Source organism: Pangasianodon hypophthalmus, chromosome 6, assembly GCF_027358585.1.
Source record: "Pangasianodon hypophthalmus isolate fPanHyp1 chromosome 6, fPanHyp1.pri, whole genome shotgun sequence".
Classification (NCBI taxonomy): domain Eukaryota; kingdom Metazoa; phylum Chordata; class Actinopteri; order Siluriformes; family Pangasiidae; genus Pangasianodon; species Pangasianodon hypophthalmus.
In genome coordinates, this window is record NC_069715.1 from 27128812 (window position 1) to 27148639 (window position 19828).

Here is a 19828-nt window from a genome sequence, read left to right on the forward strand (position 1 = left end):
TGACAACATTATAAAACCAAAACAAACATACAAAAAAAATCAACATTGTTTAGAGGATTTTTAAAAAATGTTTTCTTAAAGTTGAAAGGTGGAAACGAATGTTAACAGGCCTAAAAAGCTGTCAGTTTTTCATTTGCCAGAATTTAGCCGCAGTGACATCCGATGGGTTTTCCCAGGTCTTCACATACAGTATATTGTCATTGTTCTTTACTAAGGTCATGTATAGGTGGAGGTTGGATTCAGTAGGTGACACAGTCTCAACCCATCTCCATGAAGCTAACAAAAGTGAAAAAAAAAAAAACATTTGTGTGTGTGTGTGTGTGTGTGTGTCTCAATTCCTTGTGGTCTTTAAAAATCTCGTCGCAAATTATCTTGGCAGAGGCAGTATCGAGGCTGGATTCCAGGAACTCAACCCCCCTCCCTCTACTTCAAACCAGACCAAAACACTTTCCTTCTGTCCTGCTATTGATGTAAATTCATACGGCCTCTCAGAGTCTCTGTACCCTATAAAAAAGGCCAAGAAGTTTAATATGCATGTCTCTCTTTTCCCCAGCTCTCCCTGAGGGACCGTGCATAGAGTTCAGGCCTAGCCGTAATAATAGAGATATGGCTTTTAGTTCCATAATTATGATGTGCTATACACGTCGCCCATTCAAACAGAGCGAATTCATGCATGCATATTATTTTCACTGTGAATTCAAAAGGGAGCATGGAAACCTCACGGCTAAAAGCTGCCACAATCTTTTTTCTTTCCTTTTTTTTTTTTTTTTCACACCCCACTCCCCCCTTGCACATTTCACCATGCTGCACAAAGGCCTCAAATTTGCACTGTAATTTCTGAGTCCCTCATCACTTTCATTTCACTGAAGATTTGCAATACTCGTCTTTCCACAATTCTGTTCTATCTGGGTCAGGAGGAAAGCTGGTTGCAGAAAACGCTTTTGTGTTCTTTTAATGCGCCGTTTATGAAGAAAGTAAAAGTTTTGCTTGCGCCACAGCTGCCTCAAGGATCGCTCGCTCATGTATTGACCACTGCAGGGCTTGTTGGAAGGATGTTTGCGCTGTAATAGTCCTGCTGCCTCTGCTGTGCCAGTGAAAGAGGCTGAGAGTCTCAGAGCAGCACGCCGTCCACTCTTCTTTGCACTCTAAAGGTTAAAGTCTTTTTTGTTCCCTCAAAACGGAGGCATACATTCAGAATGGAGCCATAGCACGATGAAGTTTTCATCTCGATCTGGAGGGGGTGTTGGGTTCACATACAAATTGTTCAAAAGAAATGAAACCATGTTTTGGTCTCATCGGGGACCTTCCTTTTTGTCTAGCATAAATCCTTCAGTGCTCTTTCACTTTTTTTCCTCCTTTTGTGGCTTTTCAGAGTATGGTTGATTTTTTTTTTCCTCCCAGTTTCCCACCCATCAGCCAGCTCTTCCCTATCATACAACTGCTGCCAACTGTGGAGGGTTTGTTTTGTTTTATGTCTCTTATAACCAGATGCTTCTTGTATTGATGGGGAACAAGCTGGATATACTGTATCTGTAAAAAGAGTCTCTATTTATTTGTTTTTTTCCTAGAAGTGTAAGTGAAGTCAAAGTTCTTGGCAGGGGTCAGGAAACAGGCAGACATTGTTATCGTAGTTTTATCCTTAAGCCATGGGGGAAGAACCAGAAACCAACAGCGCATGACTAAGAGGAGTCTTCCACATGCAAGACTTCGCGAAGAACAGATGGACAAACAAAGACTCATATGCAGACTCTTGGTGCCTTAAGTACAAAAAGATACCTTAATAGTTACATGGGGAATATAATTCATATTCAGATCTGCCTTGTCCAAGTGCAGATTACCTGTGTGTAATTCAGTCCTGCAGGATTGCCAGTTTTTCATTAGCATCTAGAATACACCCATTAAATCAAGTATTTGCCTTTAAGCCTCTTAAAAAGTGATAGATTTGATAGATAAATGACAAAGCACATTACATTTTTTTATTCATTTTGCTGTCGCATGCATGCAAGAGACAATAAAAATACATATACAAAACGGCACAAATTGTCAAACGGTGGTACTGATTTAGGCTAATGAATTTTAAATCATACACTAGGGAGTGCTGTTCCAGGAAAACAATCAACAACGGGTTGATGTGAAGTGGTGTGATGCCATGGGTAGTTACTTTTACTATGCCAAACACGACAAAATCACATTTTACCATTACAGCCTTCATTATGTCCTGAAATGTCTTAGTCATCTTATAATACAGCAATTTGCCAACGATTATTATTTTTTTAATTTAAATAGAGAATGACACACTACTTAATACTTTTTATCCATTTATAGTTACAATGTTGTGGAAAGTCCATGAAAAAGGTCTTGTTATTGCTTCCTTACTTTTATTTTACTGTATATAACAAAGGTAACAAATGATTTATTTAACTATGATCAGAACATTAAAATACAAAGAGAAAATAAGCTATTTTAAGCAGCAAGTAAGTAAAATATGCATTAAAATACAAGATAAGTGACAAAACAGAGAGAAAATATGAAGTAATACGAAGTGATTAAAAAGAAAGGTTTTTAATTAATGTGTTTCCAGACTCTTTTTACACCTGCTGAAGGTGTCAATGACTTTTTAGGTCAAGAGGTAGGACGTGAAGGGATTTAAGAGCAGGAATGGTGTACCTACGTAAATAAATCATTAATTGTCTACATATATGACCAAGAAAGAATGTTTAATGTGTGTGATTTTGAACATTGGATGTGATCCTGCATGTCCTTTGGAAGCTTGTTTATGAATTTGATTTAACACTTCATCAATATGAGCACTACAACCTTCTGACCAAATAAATTCATAGACTGTCTGAAAAAACAAACGTATGAACAATTTTTTGATAAGTGATATAACGCACAGACCTTGGCTTGCCATCAGACCCTGACAAATTTTTTGAGACCTGGATAATAAGCATGAAACAGGAAACACACACACACGCAAAGTATTCATCTCAATCTGGAGATGACCCTTAAGGAGGTACTGAGCCATTTCAATGGGGAGGTAAATATTCATATGTATATCCACGAGCTGAAAGGATATGGTGTGTGTGTGTGTGTGTGTGTGTGTGTGTGTGTGTGTGTGTGTGTTTCCTGCATCATAGCTCTCCTGGGTGAAGCTATCAGCAGCTGTAATTTGAGTGAATCATTGTTTTGCTGCCTGTGGGTTCAACATGATGAATATGTCGTATATGAACAAATCTAATTGGGTTTCTGAGCAGCCATTTAAAAAGGCACTGGCAGTGAAGACGAAACCGTAAAGATCTACGTTTTACTCCTTCCCAGAAAAGCCAACGTGCTTTTAGTCACTGTGGTCTGAATTTAATGGAACACAATAACCTGATGACCTAAAATATCCAGCTGTGTTTTCATATGAAAACAAGGTTAAAGACTTTTTAATGCAGTTTTAGGCCAAAATGTAGGTTTTGCTATGTGCGTTTTTTTTTTTTTTTCATAAAGTTGTTGAATTCTCAAAGCTGCTTAGTCAGAAGGTGTAATGTTCTATTACAGCAGCTCTGACAGTAGTTCCAGCTGCAAGGTTTATATTAATGCTCTTGTTCTAATATGTTGTCATTTCTGTAGTAACAACTTACACAGGCACTTGTATGGCAGATAAAAAAAAAAGTCATTGTTGATATGGTGAAGGTTTCTGTGAGGAGATGTTTATTTGCCATTTTTGGAAGGAGTCTCCAGTGTCAGTGATTTGTAAGAGTCAGAGGTAAAGCTGTAGCTTGCCATGGGAAAGACTTTAGGACAGAAAACTTATCACTTTTTTTTTTTTTGCACTTTTCTGTCTTATTAACTTTAAGAGAGGAAAAAAAAGAGAAGCTGGTGAGTGAACGACTGCTGCTATAACATACGTGATAACAGGAATGAACTTGCTTCATAGACGTTCCACACCATTAAACGTAACAATAAATGGATAAAAATATGACATGTTCTTTAATTAATAAAAAAAATGAAGCGGTGTAAGAGGAATAAAAAATAACATGTCAGGATGTACTATTAACTTCGTCATGGCTTCATGTCAGGCTGCATCACACCACCACCTCATTTATTATTTTCCTAATATAACACTCCCCATTGTGTTTTATTCTTTACAAATAGTACTCTTTCCCATCAATCAAAATATACCCTCGAGTCTATAGTAAATAAGAGTAAATAGACTGAATAACTCTACTGACATATTGATCAGCTCCCTCTGAGTAATTCAATCTGAACAAATCCTGCGTGTTTCTCTAATATATGACCCGCATGCTGTTTGCTCCTTAATCAGATATGAAACTATGAGATAAACAGAAAGCAGCACAGTGAAAACTATATTAGCGATAGGTGTGCTAATCCACCTCTTGCCTAAAATTACACTCACAGGGCCTTCAAGAAGGATTATACTGCTGCGATTTTGTCATCATAATCTCTATTATAAGAGACTGCACACAGATCACCGTGTGTAAATATGAAACAAATTAATAATCACAAACAAGGCTCTCAAGGGGGAAGCTGTCTAGGGTCTATCTGGTATGTGTGTGTGTGTGTGTGTGTGTGTGTGTGAGAGAGAGAGAGAAAGAGATTAGTAAAAGGACGTGTTGCTCCATGCAGCTAATGCATTCAGCACAATTATACTGATTTATTCAGCACGCCGCACCCTGCACACACGAATGGCAGAATACATTAACAAAGCAGATAACATGAAAACAATGGTAATGAGTGTGTTTGCCCTCTTCAAGACCTGGTCTTTCTCTCCCTCTCTCTCTTTGTTCCTCTCTCTCTCTCTCTCTCTCTCTTTCTCTCTCTCTGTGCAGGCTGTGCCTTTGTCAAGTTTTCCAGCCATGCAGAAGCGCAGGCAGCCATCAACAGCCTGCACGGTGGTCAAACCATGCCGGTGAGTGTTTACACACACACACACACACACACACACACACACACACAGACATTGCTAAATATACAGGGAGATATTGGGTTTTGATCCTCAGGATGCACAAAGTAAACTGTGATATAAAATTCTCTCTGCCTTCTCTCTCTCTCTCTCTCTCTCTCTCTCTGTGCCTAATTGGGTTTCACTGATCATTCTGCGCTTCTCTACCTGGCATGAAAAAGGCCAACATGAACAATGCTTTCGTTTAAAACCATACATGAGTTACAAATGCAATTAGCCGCTCACATATTGGTGAACAAATTGCAACATCAAAAATATTCAGAAATCATTTGCCCAGCAAAGTGGGCAAAAGACGATGCCATCCTGAAGAGTGCCTACTGTAGCGTAACATGATTAGAGATAAAACACTACAATAACCAAATTGCTGTTGTATGTGAAGAAAGAAAGGACAAATAGCAGTGTAAAGGTGAGATGTGTTATATGTATGGGTCAATTTTTAGCAGCTCCAAGTGGAGTGATGTATATACAGTACTATATAGACATACAAGATGGACACTAGTTAGTCTATTAGTTAAAACATTTGAATGCTACAGCAGTGAAGAAAATTGTCAACCATTGCAAATATTTGTTTTTTAAAATAAAATGCTGGATTCTCTAACTTGTAATCAGTAAGCTATTGTTTTGTTGAGCAGCTCAGAAATACAAGCTCAGAAGTGCGACTTACAGCCCCATACGGCATCGTATCTGTTTCCTTCACCCTTGTGTTTATGATGTCCCTGATGGACAACTTAAAAGTCAACCTAAAAAAAGAGGTTAACTTTAAATAAAAATAGTAAACTTTGAAAAAATTTACCTTTAAATAAAAAGAAAAAAACTTTTTTAAAACTTAAAAAGTGGTAAACTTTAAATAAAACAATCAATTATAAAAGATATCAACTATAAAAAAGACTCAAATAAAAAATAAAAACTTCAAATAAAAAGTCAATTTTAGAAGATGAAAAGAGATTAAATTAAAAAAGTTACCTTTAAAAAAAAGTCAAATAAAAAAAGAAGCAACTTTAAATCAAAAGGCAACATAAAAGTTATCAACTTTAAATAAGTAGTCCATTAAATAAAAACACTTTTTAAAAATATAACTTAATAACTTTAAAAACATAACTTTAAAAAAATAAATTAAGTCAACTTAACAAAAGTAAACTTTAAAAAAGAAATCAAATTTAAATAAAATCTTAAACTTTAAAAAGACTAAAAAAAGTAAATGTAAAGAAAAAGAGGAATCTGGAGTCAGTGAAAAAAAAGGAAGTCAACTTTAAATAAAAACAGTCAATTTTATATAGAGTCAACTTTTAATTAAAACAGAAAATTTATTTAAAAATGTCAATTTTAAATAAATTTAAATATAATAATAAATAACAAATTTTTTATTTGTTCTTTTTTTCTTTTTATTGTTTTTATTTGTGCCTTCTTTTTTGAAATTCAAAGTTGTCTTTTTTTATTCAAAGTTATTTGTTCTGTCTGTCACATTTTCTGGGTGTTTTCTGAACATTTATTATTTTATTTATTATTGTTATTATTATTTTACATTGAAAAATGTTGCTGTAACCTTAGCTAATGATTGAGGTAAACTATATTAGCTAGCTAGCAGACACTGTTGAGTCTTTTATGGACAATATAAAGACACAGTAGCAGTGGAAACAAGACAAAATAATCAGGAATATCAGTATTTACCTCAGATGTGTTGGTATGTTAGTAAGAAAATACTCTCTATGACTACAATTTCACCATAGTTACACTTAGCATAAACTGCTAACTTCAACGGGTCCCATTATATTAAAAAAAAAAAAAAAAACATAGCAAACATTGCAAATTTTAACAACGAAACAAATAAAATTTTAATTGTTGTTCATATTCTTGTAAACATGGTAACAACAATACCATTTCAATGTAGTATAAGTAGAATATGTCAAATACATTACTGACCTTACTGAAAAAGTTAATTTAGTTCATAGTTAAACCGGTTATGCCACATAAACCTGTGCTAATTTTAAAACCACTACTGTTTATGGTTATGGCTGTGGTTATGGCTGTAGTTATGGTTAGAAAAATTTGTGGAGATACATATTTGCAGATGTTATATTTAGCGATTTAAATTACACTGTAATTAAAAAAAGTGGCACATAGATAGAAAGCAGTGTTGTGGAAAAATCTCCACAATCTATAATTTCCAATTTATAATTTCTCTATATACTTTACACAAGGTCATGGCAAATCTATTCTGTCTCTGGAATATGCTGTGTTTCTCCACTGTGACATATGGACCGAGTTACAAACCGAGAATGAATCTAAAGCCATCCAGGCTCTCGTTAATAATCCATGTCATCTATACCCCATCTCTAGCTCCACACCTGTTCCCTTCACAGCCAGTCCAATTCCGAATTAGATTAATAGACAAGATGGTCATGAGTACTCAACCAAGCCGTTGGGACCGCTGGGAATATTATTCATTTGCTCAGTATCTCTGCCACATGTTGTCAACAACGCAACAATGGCTAAACAAAATGGTGAGAGCGAGGAGAGAGCGGGGAATTTGTCCATGATGAGAGGATGATAAGAACGGGTACGGTGCCAGCTGCAGGACTGGTCTTAGCCAGCGCTGGCACATGAGCATCTGGCATGCGTATTAGCGTACGTAAATATCACCTGGCCGCAAATACATTTGGCCATAATGAAAGGATTTAATGGAACAGAAAGAGCAGATGCAGACACAGAAGGGCACAGGGGATGGAGGAAATCAGAGCTAGAGTCATTGCTGACTGGTGACTGAACATGCTCTGCGTTAGCGCTCGGTTTCATCATCCATTCTAGAGTTCTTCACTGAGAGTTCTACAAATGTGGTTTAGTTCTACAAACTTCTGGAGCCCTTAGACTCTAGAGCTTTGTGGTGCGTTTACCATGTTCGTGAGAACTTCAGAAGCTTGAGTACTTCAGAGTTATGATACAATGTTGAATTTACTCAGCATGTCCGAACTGACATTTGGTTTACAGTTGATGCTGTTTAAGTGTCATTTGAGGCTAATCATAGTACTATGAAGTCAAGTCTACACATGATTTGTGCACCACCATGACAACCACCTATGTAGCACGGGTGGTTCAGGGACACCATGTTCAAGTCTGCAAGCTGTCGCAAATGCTGCAAAATCTTCAAACATTTTTGAAATTCTCGGCAATGAATCTCGTAGTTTGTGCACCTCAATTAGCAAGACAATTAGCAAGAAGAGAGATGAACAACAGCTAATCCATCTATTGTGTGGCAGGATGAGGGCAAAATGATTCCTGGTGACAGACAGTATAAAAATAGTTACATTTTGTTCAACTATACCTCCAGTTCTCTTTGCAGAACAGGCAAGCCTCGCTTCCAGAGTGTCCCCAAACAATCCTTCCTCCTCATCTTATTATTTATTTATTTTTTTGTTCCGTTACAAAATAGTGCATAACCAACCACCATGGCCAGTTGCTCAGGCTCTACCTTAACAAAGTCACATAACAATTAGCTGTTTATTTTTGGTGAGAAAGTGGGATCAGGTGCATGTTTTGAGGGATCTCGGGAGGTGAAAGATCGTGTACTGTGTGAGCCTCGTCCATGGTCACTTGTGTAGTGTGCATACAACTACACCTACAAAACGACAGATTGTAAGAGATACGAGTCGTGTACTGTGAGCAGTACATTGTTTCTGAGATTTTGAAAGTTGTGTAGTGTTCACTTGGCTTTAGCTTAGTCTTCAGGTTGAGACTCCCAGTGATTTTTGTCTCATTTCATGTACATATAAGATATTTACTAGCTAGCTTATTTAGTCACATCTGACATTAGTGAACTTCTCAGTAAATACACTTCAAAGTGTAGGCTATAGCATACAAAGACATTCTATACAGTTGTTTGCATCTGGGGAAGGCTTATGTGTGGGTGTGATGGTTAGGCGTCCACAGAGATTTGGCCATATAGTGTATGTAAGTAAAAGACTCGTGTACACTCGTGCACTTGCGGGCGTGTTTGCTTACTTGCATAGAGTATATAACAAACCTTATTGAATAATGGTGAGTACAAATTTAGAAGAAGTCTATGTCTTGCGATTGTACAGATGGACTGAAAGCAGTGGAAGCACTAGTCGTTGAAGTAATGCGTAACAGTAATGATTATACATTATTATGAACAGAATTATGTGTGCAGATTTAACACAGTGATAGAGTATAGTCTGTGCAAACATTACGGCAGTTCGAACCGAAAGAACGTGCAGCTTGTGAAGAGCAGTTATGAGTTCTCTGACAGCAGAAAGAAAAGAAGTGGCTTGTTTTAGTCATCAGGACTCTGTATCTTTTGCCAGAGGGAAGAAGCTGAAATATGAGGTGTGCTGGTGTGGGAGGGGTCAGAGTACATTTTTAAAGCTCTGATGTATTTGATGTACAGAGATTGCACTGATGGAAGATCACATCTGATTATTTTTCCCCACAATCTGGTATTGCTGTACCAGACAGTGATGGAGGATGTCAGGATGCTTCGGATGATTGCAAAGTAGAACTATATCAGCAGCAACCTCTTTAATCTATTCCTCTTCAGTTTTTGATGATGATGGTGGTGTTTAGGTCTGACTTAGGCTAGCTGCTGGTATGTGTGCTCAGGAATTTGAATGTGATGGTTGTTGGTTAGTTGCCGATTCTAAAAGGCTTTTTGTCATTTAGGAATTTCTATGATCAGTTCCTTGGTTTTGGAGGATGTGGTCATTGTCCTCGCACCATGTCATGGCTCGGGCCAGCTCCCACCTGATGGTAGGACGGCGCAACATTGTCTGAAATTTATAAGCCAAAAAGTGTTGAAATGTGGAGAGAATATTAGAGTATGCAGTGCATGCAGGTGGTATGTCTGTGGGAGGTGTCTGGCCCACGGGCAGCAGTTATGAGAGATTGTGTTGACGTGCACCATTGAAGTGATGACAGGCACCATTGAGACCCAATGTGATGGTAAAAATATCACAAGCCATACTGCAGTATGTTTCAAGCTCAGGCACTGCAAGGCACTACTCTTGCATAAATTATTGGCATCCTCTCTCCTATTGCAAATAATTTCAGCTTGCTGGAAAGTGTGCAAATTAGTTTCACTTCAAAATGGGCTGTTAGGAGTGCTGTATTAATCTGCATGAATTCCACAGTGGAAAATGTCTCAAGAAAAATAAAAGGGCAAGTACAAACAAAGGACAAGGTGTATTGTGAAGCGGTTGCATTAATAAAGCAAGGGTTATTTCAGGCAAAAATGACGTAATATTAAAAATAGGTTATTTGCATGCTATTTACATGATTTACACCAAAATATTCAGTCATTCATCTTCAGTAATTGCTCCATCCTGGTCGCGAGGCGGGAATGCACCCCGCATGGGACACTAGGGTATGAGTATTTAACATATCAAGTGTAAAAGTTTGAAAGCCTGATTGTGTTTGCAGAGAAGAAGAGAAGTTTCTGGGAAAGTCTGGGAAGTCTAATCACATATCCTTAAAAGCACAAACTTTTTACACATGAAGTGGGAATGGCTCAATATGTTTAAAAAAGAGGTAACTTTTTTTATTACATGTTGATCTTAATGAAATAGTGTAGTGAGAGAGGTGGGCGTGGTTAAAATACATTGGTGCAGAACGTAACATATATTCAAGTGAAAATTTGATATGTTGCTATGCAGTGTATGCTTGTGCCAGAACGTTGATATTCAACGTACAGAAGGTTCTGCAGATAAGTTGCAGGCGAACAGGTTGTGGAAAACCTGTGGAAATATTACAGCTTTACCTCGGATTCTTACAAAGCACTGACACTGGAGACTCCTTCCAAAAATGTTAACGAAACACATCCTCACAGAAAACTTCCCCATATCAGTAATTATGTTTTTTTTTTTTTTTTTTAATCTATTTATGTCAAACGTCCACTATACAAGTCTCTGTGCTGTGTAAGTTGTTACAATAGAAACGATAACGTTAGCATGAGAACATTAATATAAAACTAATATGTACCACGTTACTACGTCAGAGTCATTTGCATAGACTAACGTAAAGCCATTTATTAATGACAGGACACCTATTAACATGTTGCTCATGTTTGATGGCATTTTTCGCACGTGAGTTTATCATAAATTCAACTTTCAGTCAGCACACCAAGGTATTTTAGTGTGTAATTATATGTGCAGAATTGTAGAAATTTACTTATTATCACTGGCCCCTTTCTCTCTGTCTTTCTCAAAGTTCAAAGCGCATAATTCTCTTTTATTCAGCATCAAATCATTTATTAAAAATAAATAAATTAATAAATAAGAGGGTCTGTAGTAGGTGCCTTGCTGTTTTAGAATATGTGTATAGGAATTGTCTTTGTCTCTGGAGTTGCCTGCTTATAGCAAAAAAAGAGAGAAATAAGTAGATTTATGAATGAGCTTTTAAATTAAAAGCCCACATCAAATAGTGATGGAGCAAATATGGAGCAAATATTTCTATCGAATCCATTATTTGTGTCCTTCTGAAACACCTGTGCTACTGAGATTTCAGATTACAATGCTGATTTCAGTAGCGTGTGTGTGTGTGAGTGTGTGTGTGTTCATTTCTGGGTGCGTGTGTGTTACTTTTTATAAGTGACAGTGACTGATGTTTATGCTACTGGCCTATGAATAAACAATTTTTCAGTCCTGCTGTAAAAATATAGCCATGAATAAATCTCATATCCTGCTATGTAGTTGTTTTTAACTCCGTTGTGACAGATTAAGTGTTTCGTCCTATTTGAGAAAAGCGGCGAAAGCTTTTTATTTATATTTGTCACAACAGTCAGCGTCATGTTGGCGTATCGAGCGTAAACTACGTCAAATGCACCTTGAAAACGCACCTTGAAAGAAGACCTCGTTTTTTTTTTTTTAATTCCATACCGACTCTGCGATGTGACAGAACGTCGGCGGCGTGTCTCCTTTTCTAACTCCGATCTAATCCTTCAATTACACTTTGAGTTATTGTTTTGTTCCTCTTCCTCTTCTTTACATCTCTCTGGCCCATGCAAAATCCAATATCGGTGCTCATCACGAGTGCGGCGTGTTCTCCTCAAAATGGGATTAGTTTTTTGAACCCGTGACAAATGCCTCAGTCGGACCTGCCAGAAATGACGGCTCCCCGTTGCAGCTTATCAAATTCACCAAATTCATTTTTCTGTCAGGACGGAGGAGCCGGCCCCGGCGGTGATTATTGTGTTTGTTTGTGAGGATATGGCTTTCAGCGGGGACAGGGGGAATAACGTGTCGCTCTCCTGCAGTGTGTGTAATACCCGCTGCCACATCACCACGTCACGGCATCACCGCATCATCTGTGCCGCCACAACCGAGAGGGAATTTACTATGGCTTGACCTTTCAGGGTGAACGCATATGAGTTTTTCATCTTGTTATTTCTTAAGAGCTGGGTCATATGGAAAAGAAATATATCTACATATCATTTAAACATGTGTGCTGATGTCATTACTATATATCAGTATTAAAGCTTGACAACTTGACACTATGATATATATTTTATTTGTTCATATATATATTTCATTCTTTCTTTGAGATTTATTCTGTTTTGTCTCTGTCCTCTTTTTCTCCATCTACTTCCCTCTCTCTGCTCTGCTATCTCTTTATTTTTTTTCTATCTCTTCCCCACTTCATTTCTGCCTCTCTGTCACTCAGCCTTTCTCTCTCTCTCTCTCTCTCTCTCTCATTATCATTTTTTCCATCTCTCTTGATCTCTTCCTACCTTTCTCTTTCCCTTAATCTCTGTCTTTCGGTCTTTCTCTCATTTTGTTTGCCGTCTTGTTGCCTGTCTTTCTATCATTCTTGCTCTGTTTCTCTCTATCTTGCTCTTTGTCTCACTCTCTCTCTCTCTACCTGTTTCTGTTTATCAATCTTTCTCTATCTTTTGTCTTTCTGGCTCTCTCACTTTCTTTCTGTCTGTCCTTCTCTCAGTCTCTCCCTCACACATTCTTTCTCTTCTCAGGCTGTCCCTCTTTTGTACTTTGTCTCTCTCACTGTCCTTCTCTATTTGTCACTCTGTCTTACTCTCTGTATCTCTTTCTATCTATCATTCTGTTTCTGTGTCTGTCTATATTGCTTTGTCTATATGTCCATCCCTTTTTTATGTCTCTCTCTCTTTCCTGCTATCTCTATATTTCTCTGATCCCATTTCTTCCCTGTCTTTCAGTTTTCTGTTGTCTTTCTGTCTCTTTCTGTTGTCTTTCAGTCTCTCTCTCCCTTTGTCTCACCGTCAGTCTTACTTTCTCTCTATTTGTCTTTCTGCCTCTCTTTAACTACCTGCCTGACTATCTTTCTTTCTCTCTCTCTCACTCTCCCTCACTCTTTTCTGTCTATCTCTTATCTTTCTTTTACTCATTCTCTCTCACTATGTCTCTCACTCTCGTGCTCTCCATCTCTCCCTCTGTCTAGCCTTCTCTGTCTTTATTGCTATATCTCAATCTCTCTCTGTCTTTCTCTCTGTCCAACTATCACTCTCTTTTTCTCTTTTTAATTCTCCAGGTCCTCTCTCTCTCTCTCTCTCTCTCTTTGTCTTTGCCTGTCTATCCCTCTTCTATCCTATCTCCATGTTTTTGTCTCTGTCCCCATCTCTTTCTTTTCCTCTCATTTTGTCTTCATCTTTTTGTATCTTTCTTCTGTCTCTCTGTCTCTCTTTATATCTGTCTCCCTCTCATTCTGTAACTGTCTTCCTCTTCCTCTCTCTGTCTTGCTGTCTCGATCATTCTCTCTTGCCTGTTTCTCTTAAAGTCTCACTTTGCCTGTATAATTCTCTCTCCCTCTGTCTCTTTCTGTCTCTCTGTGTCTCTCTGTCTCTATCACTTTCACTCCCTACATCACTCTATCTTTTTCTTCCTCTTTCCATCTTCCTCTCTCTCTCTCGCATTCTGTCTCACACCACCTGGAATCGAGCCATGTCCCCGTGCTGGCTGTGTGCCAACCCGATGCATTCTTCACGAGATGATAAATAAATAAGTGGACACACAGATACACAGAGCGTGAATGTGATCTAAATGCCAGATCTCCCTGCTACAGGAGGAGAAAAAAACGATAGAGACAGTTAGAGGAAGTAGCAGAAGATGAAGGAAAGAGAGAGAGGGAGAGGAAAAACTCTAGGAGAGAGTGTTTGGAGCTGGAGGGGGATATGTTTGCTAAGCGTCGACCTCATTAAATCCGACAGTCTGGTCTCTCCGCCGGTGGGGGGGAGGGGCAGTTGGTTTGGAGCGAACGGAGAAAAGGTCAGGAGGTGGAATGAAATGAAATTAGAAAGGACAAAATAGCGCCGCTCTACTCCAGCTCTGTGCAGAATCGATTCGACTAATTGAAACGGCGTCCCGGGCAGCACAGCAGATGGGTCCCTGCGGGCCAAGGAGTGTGTGACAGGATGTGATATGAAACCTGCCGAAGCTCACACACAGCTGCCACAGAGCCACTGCACAGCTGAGGTTCATGAGCAAAGCTGGCCTGGAGCCTCGCGCTTCACACTGGCGCTGTTTTTTTATACGCCGTCAACTTTAAAAATGTTTACACTTGAGCTTTCCAGCATAGCAGTGCAGGCCACAACTTAACAGGTTTCATATCACATCCTGTCACACACTCACACACACACACATACACACACATCCTGGCTGCAACTTTTACTTTCTTACAAAGTTGGGCTTTTTTAATGTCCAGGACTGAAAGTGAATTAACCTTCTTTATAGCAGAGCTCTGTTGGATTCTTGAATCTGATTGGTCAGAAGGTGTTGATTAATTTTCTATAACAGCAGCTCAGACTCTAAGGTTTATACTAATGCACTCGTTCTAATACGTTACCGTTTCTGTAGGAACGAATTACTCAGGGACTTGTACTTGTAATATATACGTAATAATAGGCTAACAATATATATATTTTTTAAATTTGTTGTTATTTAACAAAATAAATAAAGTCATCATTGATATGGTGAAGCTTCAAATAAACATCTTCTGGAGGGAGATGCTTATTTGACATTTATGGAAGGAGTCTCCAGTGTCAGCACTTTGTAACAGTTTGTAAAGTTTTCCAGCATGGGAAGGTCTTCAGGACAGAAGAGTCACGACGAGCTGCGTTTCTTTAAGACAGAGAAGAAGAGAGGCTGATGAAAGTGATAAAGGAACTAACTTGTTTTGTGGACGTTCCATAAGATTAAATGTAGCTATAAATAGATAAAAAAGTATGACATTTTTTAAAATAAATTAGAGATTGTAATTGTTGGTGTAGGCTTATACAGAATAAACTCTGACAAGGCCACCTTTTAAGAGATTGTAGTAATTTTACAGTTTTAGTTTGTTTAGGTAATAGTTTAAAAGACTCAGTTACAGTTCATCTTTATGTGCTTGACCCAGTTTCTATAAAACCAGAGTGTCATTAAAAAAATCTTTATAAATAAAAAAAATAATAAAACACCTTTTATTATAGAGGTCATGTTTAGGTCATTTTAGCTAACAAGGTGAAAAACTAACTAACTAACTAACTAACTGCTGAGGGGAAAATAAGGTAAAGAATATTTTTAAATAAATATGAATAAACTCTATTGTGATTATTTAACAAACCATAAAGATTAATAGCAAAGCCTCAAAAAACATCACTTGTCATTACCTGCACATCATTTTCATATTTTGTCTATTCTACTACAACAGCAGAAATTTGCAATGTGTGTGTGTGTGTGTGTGTGTGTGTGTGTCAGCCTTTAAACCTCTCTGCAACTCACACAAGTACCTGTCTCTGTTCATTGTCCTTCAAATTAATTTGATGCAAACCGGGGAGTGTTGTCATCAAGCCTCTGTTATATTTTCCACAAATACTGCTGCCAGGATTCAATAGCTCATGTTCCTCTCAGAAGCAGATGTAATTAGGAAGCTGTATCCACTGACGTGTTGGAAAGCTTTCTGAAGCCTACCGTGGTCTTCACACTTCTCTCCAGTACACACAGCCAGAGCCTCAAGCCTTCACACACAGCCATCACTCATACAGCTCATCAGCTCATTGCCAGCACCCATCATTTTTCCTTATGGCAACCCGAGGGCCCAATTAAAGCGCTCGGTGCAGGGCCGGGCTGCGGAGCAGGGCCGGGCTGCGGAGCGCTTTCATGTGGACATTTCTCTTAACACTGGTCTAATAAAATCTGCACAAGAGGCCTGAGCTATATGACACCGTTACCAGCGATAACCATATGAATGATGATGAGTAGCAATATCATTATCTGTATTGTTTCTTATCGCTTTGTATTAGTTGTTTACGGTATTAAACTCTATATTTCCATATAAAGCCAAATTCTCCCCAGGTACTGTACACGAATTTTATTCCTTTGCCAACTCTAAATTGTTTAAAATAAATAAATAAATAATAATAATCGTTTGGAAAAACCTGTCAGATGTTGCTATAGCTGAATTCTGGAAAAGAGCCAAAAATGACCAAAATTAAGTTTTTCTATCAATAATATACACTTACACATAAATAAATTAATAAATAAATAAATAAACAAATAAATAAATAAATACATTTTACCAAAATGACATAGAAATGTTTTTATAAGGCTACTTTCTAACCTTAGCGTGTTGGGTAAGGAGCCAGAGGTCTAGCTACATGTGCTTTTCTCACAATTTGATCAAGTTTTGGATAGTTACATGCCACAGCAAAACAAACATCAGTCTAATCAGTTCAGTTTGTAATCAGATATCAGCTGTCTATCAGTCTGCAAGACACCTGTGCCATCACATCATCAGCAGAACAGAAAAGAGCACTTATACACTGTGTACAGACGACAGCACGCAAAGTTTTAATAATGTTTATAAATGATTTAATAAATAGGAAAAAAATAGCCAACAGAAGAGAGTGAATTATTCAGTGGTTATTTCCCTCCGCTGTTAGCGCAAACAGAGATCAGTCAAGTGAAGAGGCTCATGTTTAAATGAGACGGATGTGGATGATGCTAATAATCAAAGTGAGAACACATTTCCCGTTGAAAACGTTACAGTTTTGCAGTAATGTTGTTATTCCATTAGTAGATTAGCTTGTGAATGTAGAGGTAGGCGCTTCACCTTTCAGCAGAATTGAAATGAAATCTTCAAATCTAGTTTTCTGTTTCACAGATTTTAAAATGCTTTACTTGTGGTTGAGATACATGCAAAAGAGAAACATATTTCAGTTCAGGAAAAGCTGCAGTTTTCAGAATTATGCTGTATATAGTAGATCATTTTAAAATTTAACCACGTGATGGGTTTCCCAAGTTGTTTCTGAGGCATAACTGTCACTTTTGTGTGTCAATATTTGCATCAGTTTGTTGACCCCGCTGCATAAAATAGCTTAAAACCCTGAATACTGAAATTCACAGTTTTTCATCACTGAGCAAACTTAAAAAACAAAAAAAAACAAAACCCTTTTATTGATTTAAGATGCAGACATTTTCTTTCTCAGGTGCAGCTTCAAAGAAATGGCTTTGGTCATGTGACCAATTCCATAACCCCCACACACAGACTTAACACAGACTTAACAATAATAAAAATTAGATACAAATTAGAGTGCAATAAAACTAAAATAAAACTAAATAAAATAAACAAAAATTAATACTAACAAATCTTTTACAACTTTACAAACTCATGGCTGTACCTTGTTTAGGGTTGGTTTATTTAATTACTGACTTATTTATACAGTTTACATCCTACTATTGTTGACATTCATTTTGTAGCTATGCCTCTTCCCCATACACACAATCCATACAATTATATGCCAGAAATGACCAGACATTGCTGTTTGAAATCTGGTAGCAATATAGAGTTTATGACTTGAAGCTGTACCTTTGAAACGTAAAAACATCGCCACATCAAACTGGTAAATTTGGATAATGAGTAAAGTTTATTTCTCACTTATCAAATGGCAAGAAGTATAACATATATACAAGAAATATGAAAGCCTCATCAAATAATTTTGTAATCAGATATCAGGTGTCAAAATGTCTGCAAGACACCTGTGCCATCACATCATCATCAAAACTGAAAAGATTGTTCATATGCTCTGTAGAGATGACAGCACACAAAGTTTTAATAATGTTTATAAATGATCTAAAATTATTGAAATGTGAAATGGTGAAATGGTGATGTGAGTAAGATGTTTGCCCAAAACCCAAACTTACTAACTAAATGATCAAAAAAAACAAGCATTTCAAGAGAGTGTGAGAGCTTTGTTCAGTCCTGACTGATGTGATCGTGTGTGTTGCTGTCTGCGATGTTCTCAGGGTGCGTCCTCCAGCTTGGTAGTGAAGTTTGCCGACACGGATAAAGAGCGGACCCTGCGCAGGATGCACCAGATGGCGGGCCAGCTTGGCATCTTCAGCCCCATGACTATCCAGTTCGGGGCCTATGGAGCCTACACACACGCTGTAAGAGCCGATATGTTGATTAAACTATGTTTTATTCCGGACTAAATGACCCATTATAGATTTTTTTCCTAGATGTGGAATGATTCTAAAGATCCGTTTTCACCATAAACACTGATGTCCTAGTTTCTTTAATGAATATGGAAATAAAGGTCATTTGAGTCACCATCACAGTCACTCTATCTACATACAGTATACAGTACAGTATATTACATTACAATTACAACTGCAACATTATAAAATCAAAAGACATGGTGTAGGTCAGTGGGACAGCCATTCCTAAGTAAAGAAACAAAAATTAATTAATTAATCACTTACTAACTTATGTGCACTCATACAAGTGCTCAGTGGATATCAGCGACTCTAAAAATAACTTTCTTGGCCCCAAACACAATAATACATAGTCTGAGGCTGATTGTAATGAATTTACACGTCAGCCTGTGGTACTTTCGGGACTAAAGCCAAGTGAAAATATGTGAGTGCGGCTGTATATAACTTCCTCCTTCCCAAACACTAAACTGTCTCTCAACTCCCAGGAGTGAAATCATTACTGTGTATATTTCCACCCCTGCTCAAGTCTCCGTATGTTTGGAGACGGCAGCGTTAGCGCTGAAGCTTTGACCGATAACAGACTCTGGCTAGCAGATGCTGTCTGTGCCCACACTGCCGACACACAGCTCGTTATAGATGCTTAGCGAAGAACAGCCGAGCAGAGCGAAGCCGCAGTTGGGAATTCTGGAGGCCTAAGTCCGTAGGGGCCCAAGTAGATATTCGTCAGCTCAGTTAGGCCACACAAAGGAAACTCAGGGAATGTGAACAAGATGTTTCCCTGTGGGTTTTTTTGTCTGCATATTATACTAAGAAAGCAGTATTTCTGAATCAGTAATTTCCAATCTAAATGCATGCTGGGAATTCTGCTCAGGAAACAGGGAAGCTTACAACAAACTAATACTATATGTGCATATTATAACCAAATAAAGACATAAATATATGAACAGTTGACAGGTTGCTATGTAACACAATTGTCAGAAAGTTTAAATCCCCTTAGATTTAATTCCAGGCTAGGAGTGTCTGAGAGACTTTATTTGGTCTAGGCCTCAACACTAGCCAATAGTGGCTATTTGTGAACAGTTCTATCACATCATTAATTCATCTTCAGTAGCCGCTTTAACCTGTTCAGGCCGTGGTGGATCCTGAGTCTATCCGGGGAACACTGGGCATGCCTGTCCTCTGCGGAATTCTATGTAATTCCCAAGAAAATTTGCAAATTTGGTCTTGCATAATGTATATGAAATTGAAGAAATGGCTTGACCTTGAAAATGATTTGGTTTTCCATCTCATTCGTGACTCAGTTTCTCTATCAAATGGACTCAGGCTTGACTTTGCCTTGACCTCCTTAAGACTTGCCTTTACCTTCACTTTTTGGGTGAGAATTAGTAATAGGGAGACATTTTTTCTT

General features: G+C 37.9%; 1 protein-coding gene across 4 annotated transcripts in view; it reads left to right on the plus strand.

Moving 5' to 3' along the window:
• Positions 1–19828, plus strand: part of celf6 (CUGBP Elav-like family member 6) — a 150348-nt gene that overhangs the window by 111173 nt on the left and 19347 nt on the right. For all 4 annotated transcript variants that reach the window (XM_034304949.2, XM_034304952.2, XM_034304948.2 and 1 more), the window contains exons 5-6: positions 4836–4915; positions 18229–18372. In XM_034304949.2, the coding sequence (XP_034160840.2) occupies positions 4836–4915; positions 18229–18372 (224 nt within the window). The remainder of the gene's footprint in view (positions 1–4835; positions 4916–18228; positions 18373–19828) is intronic.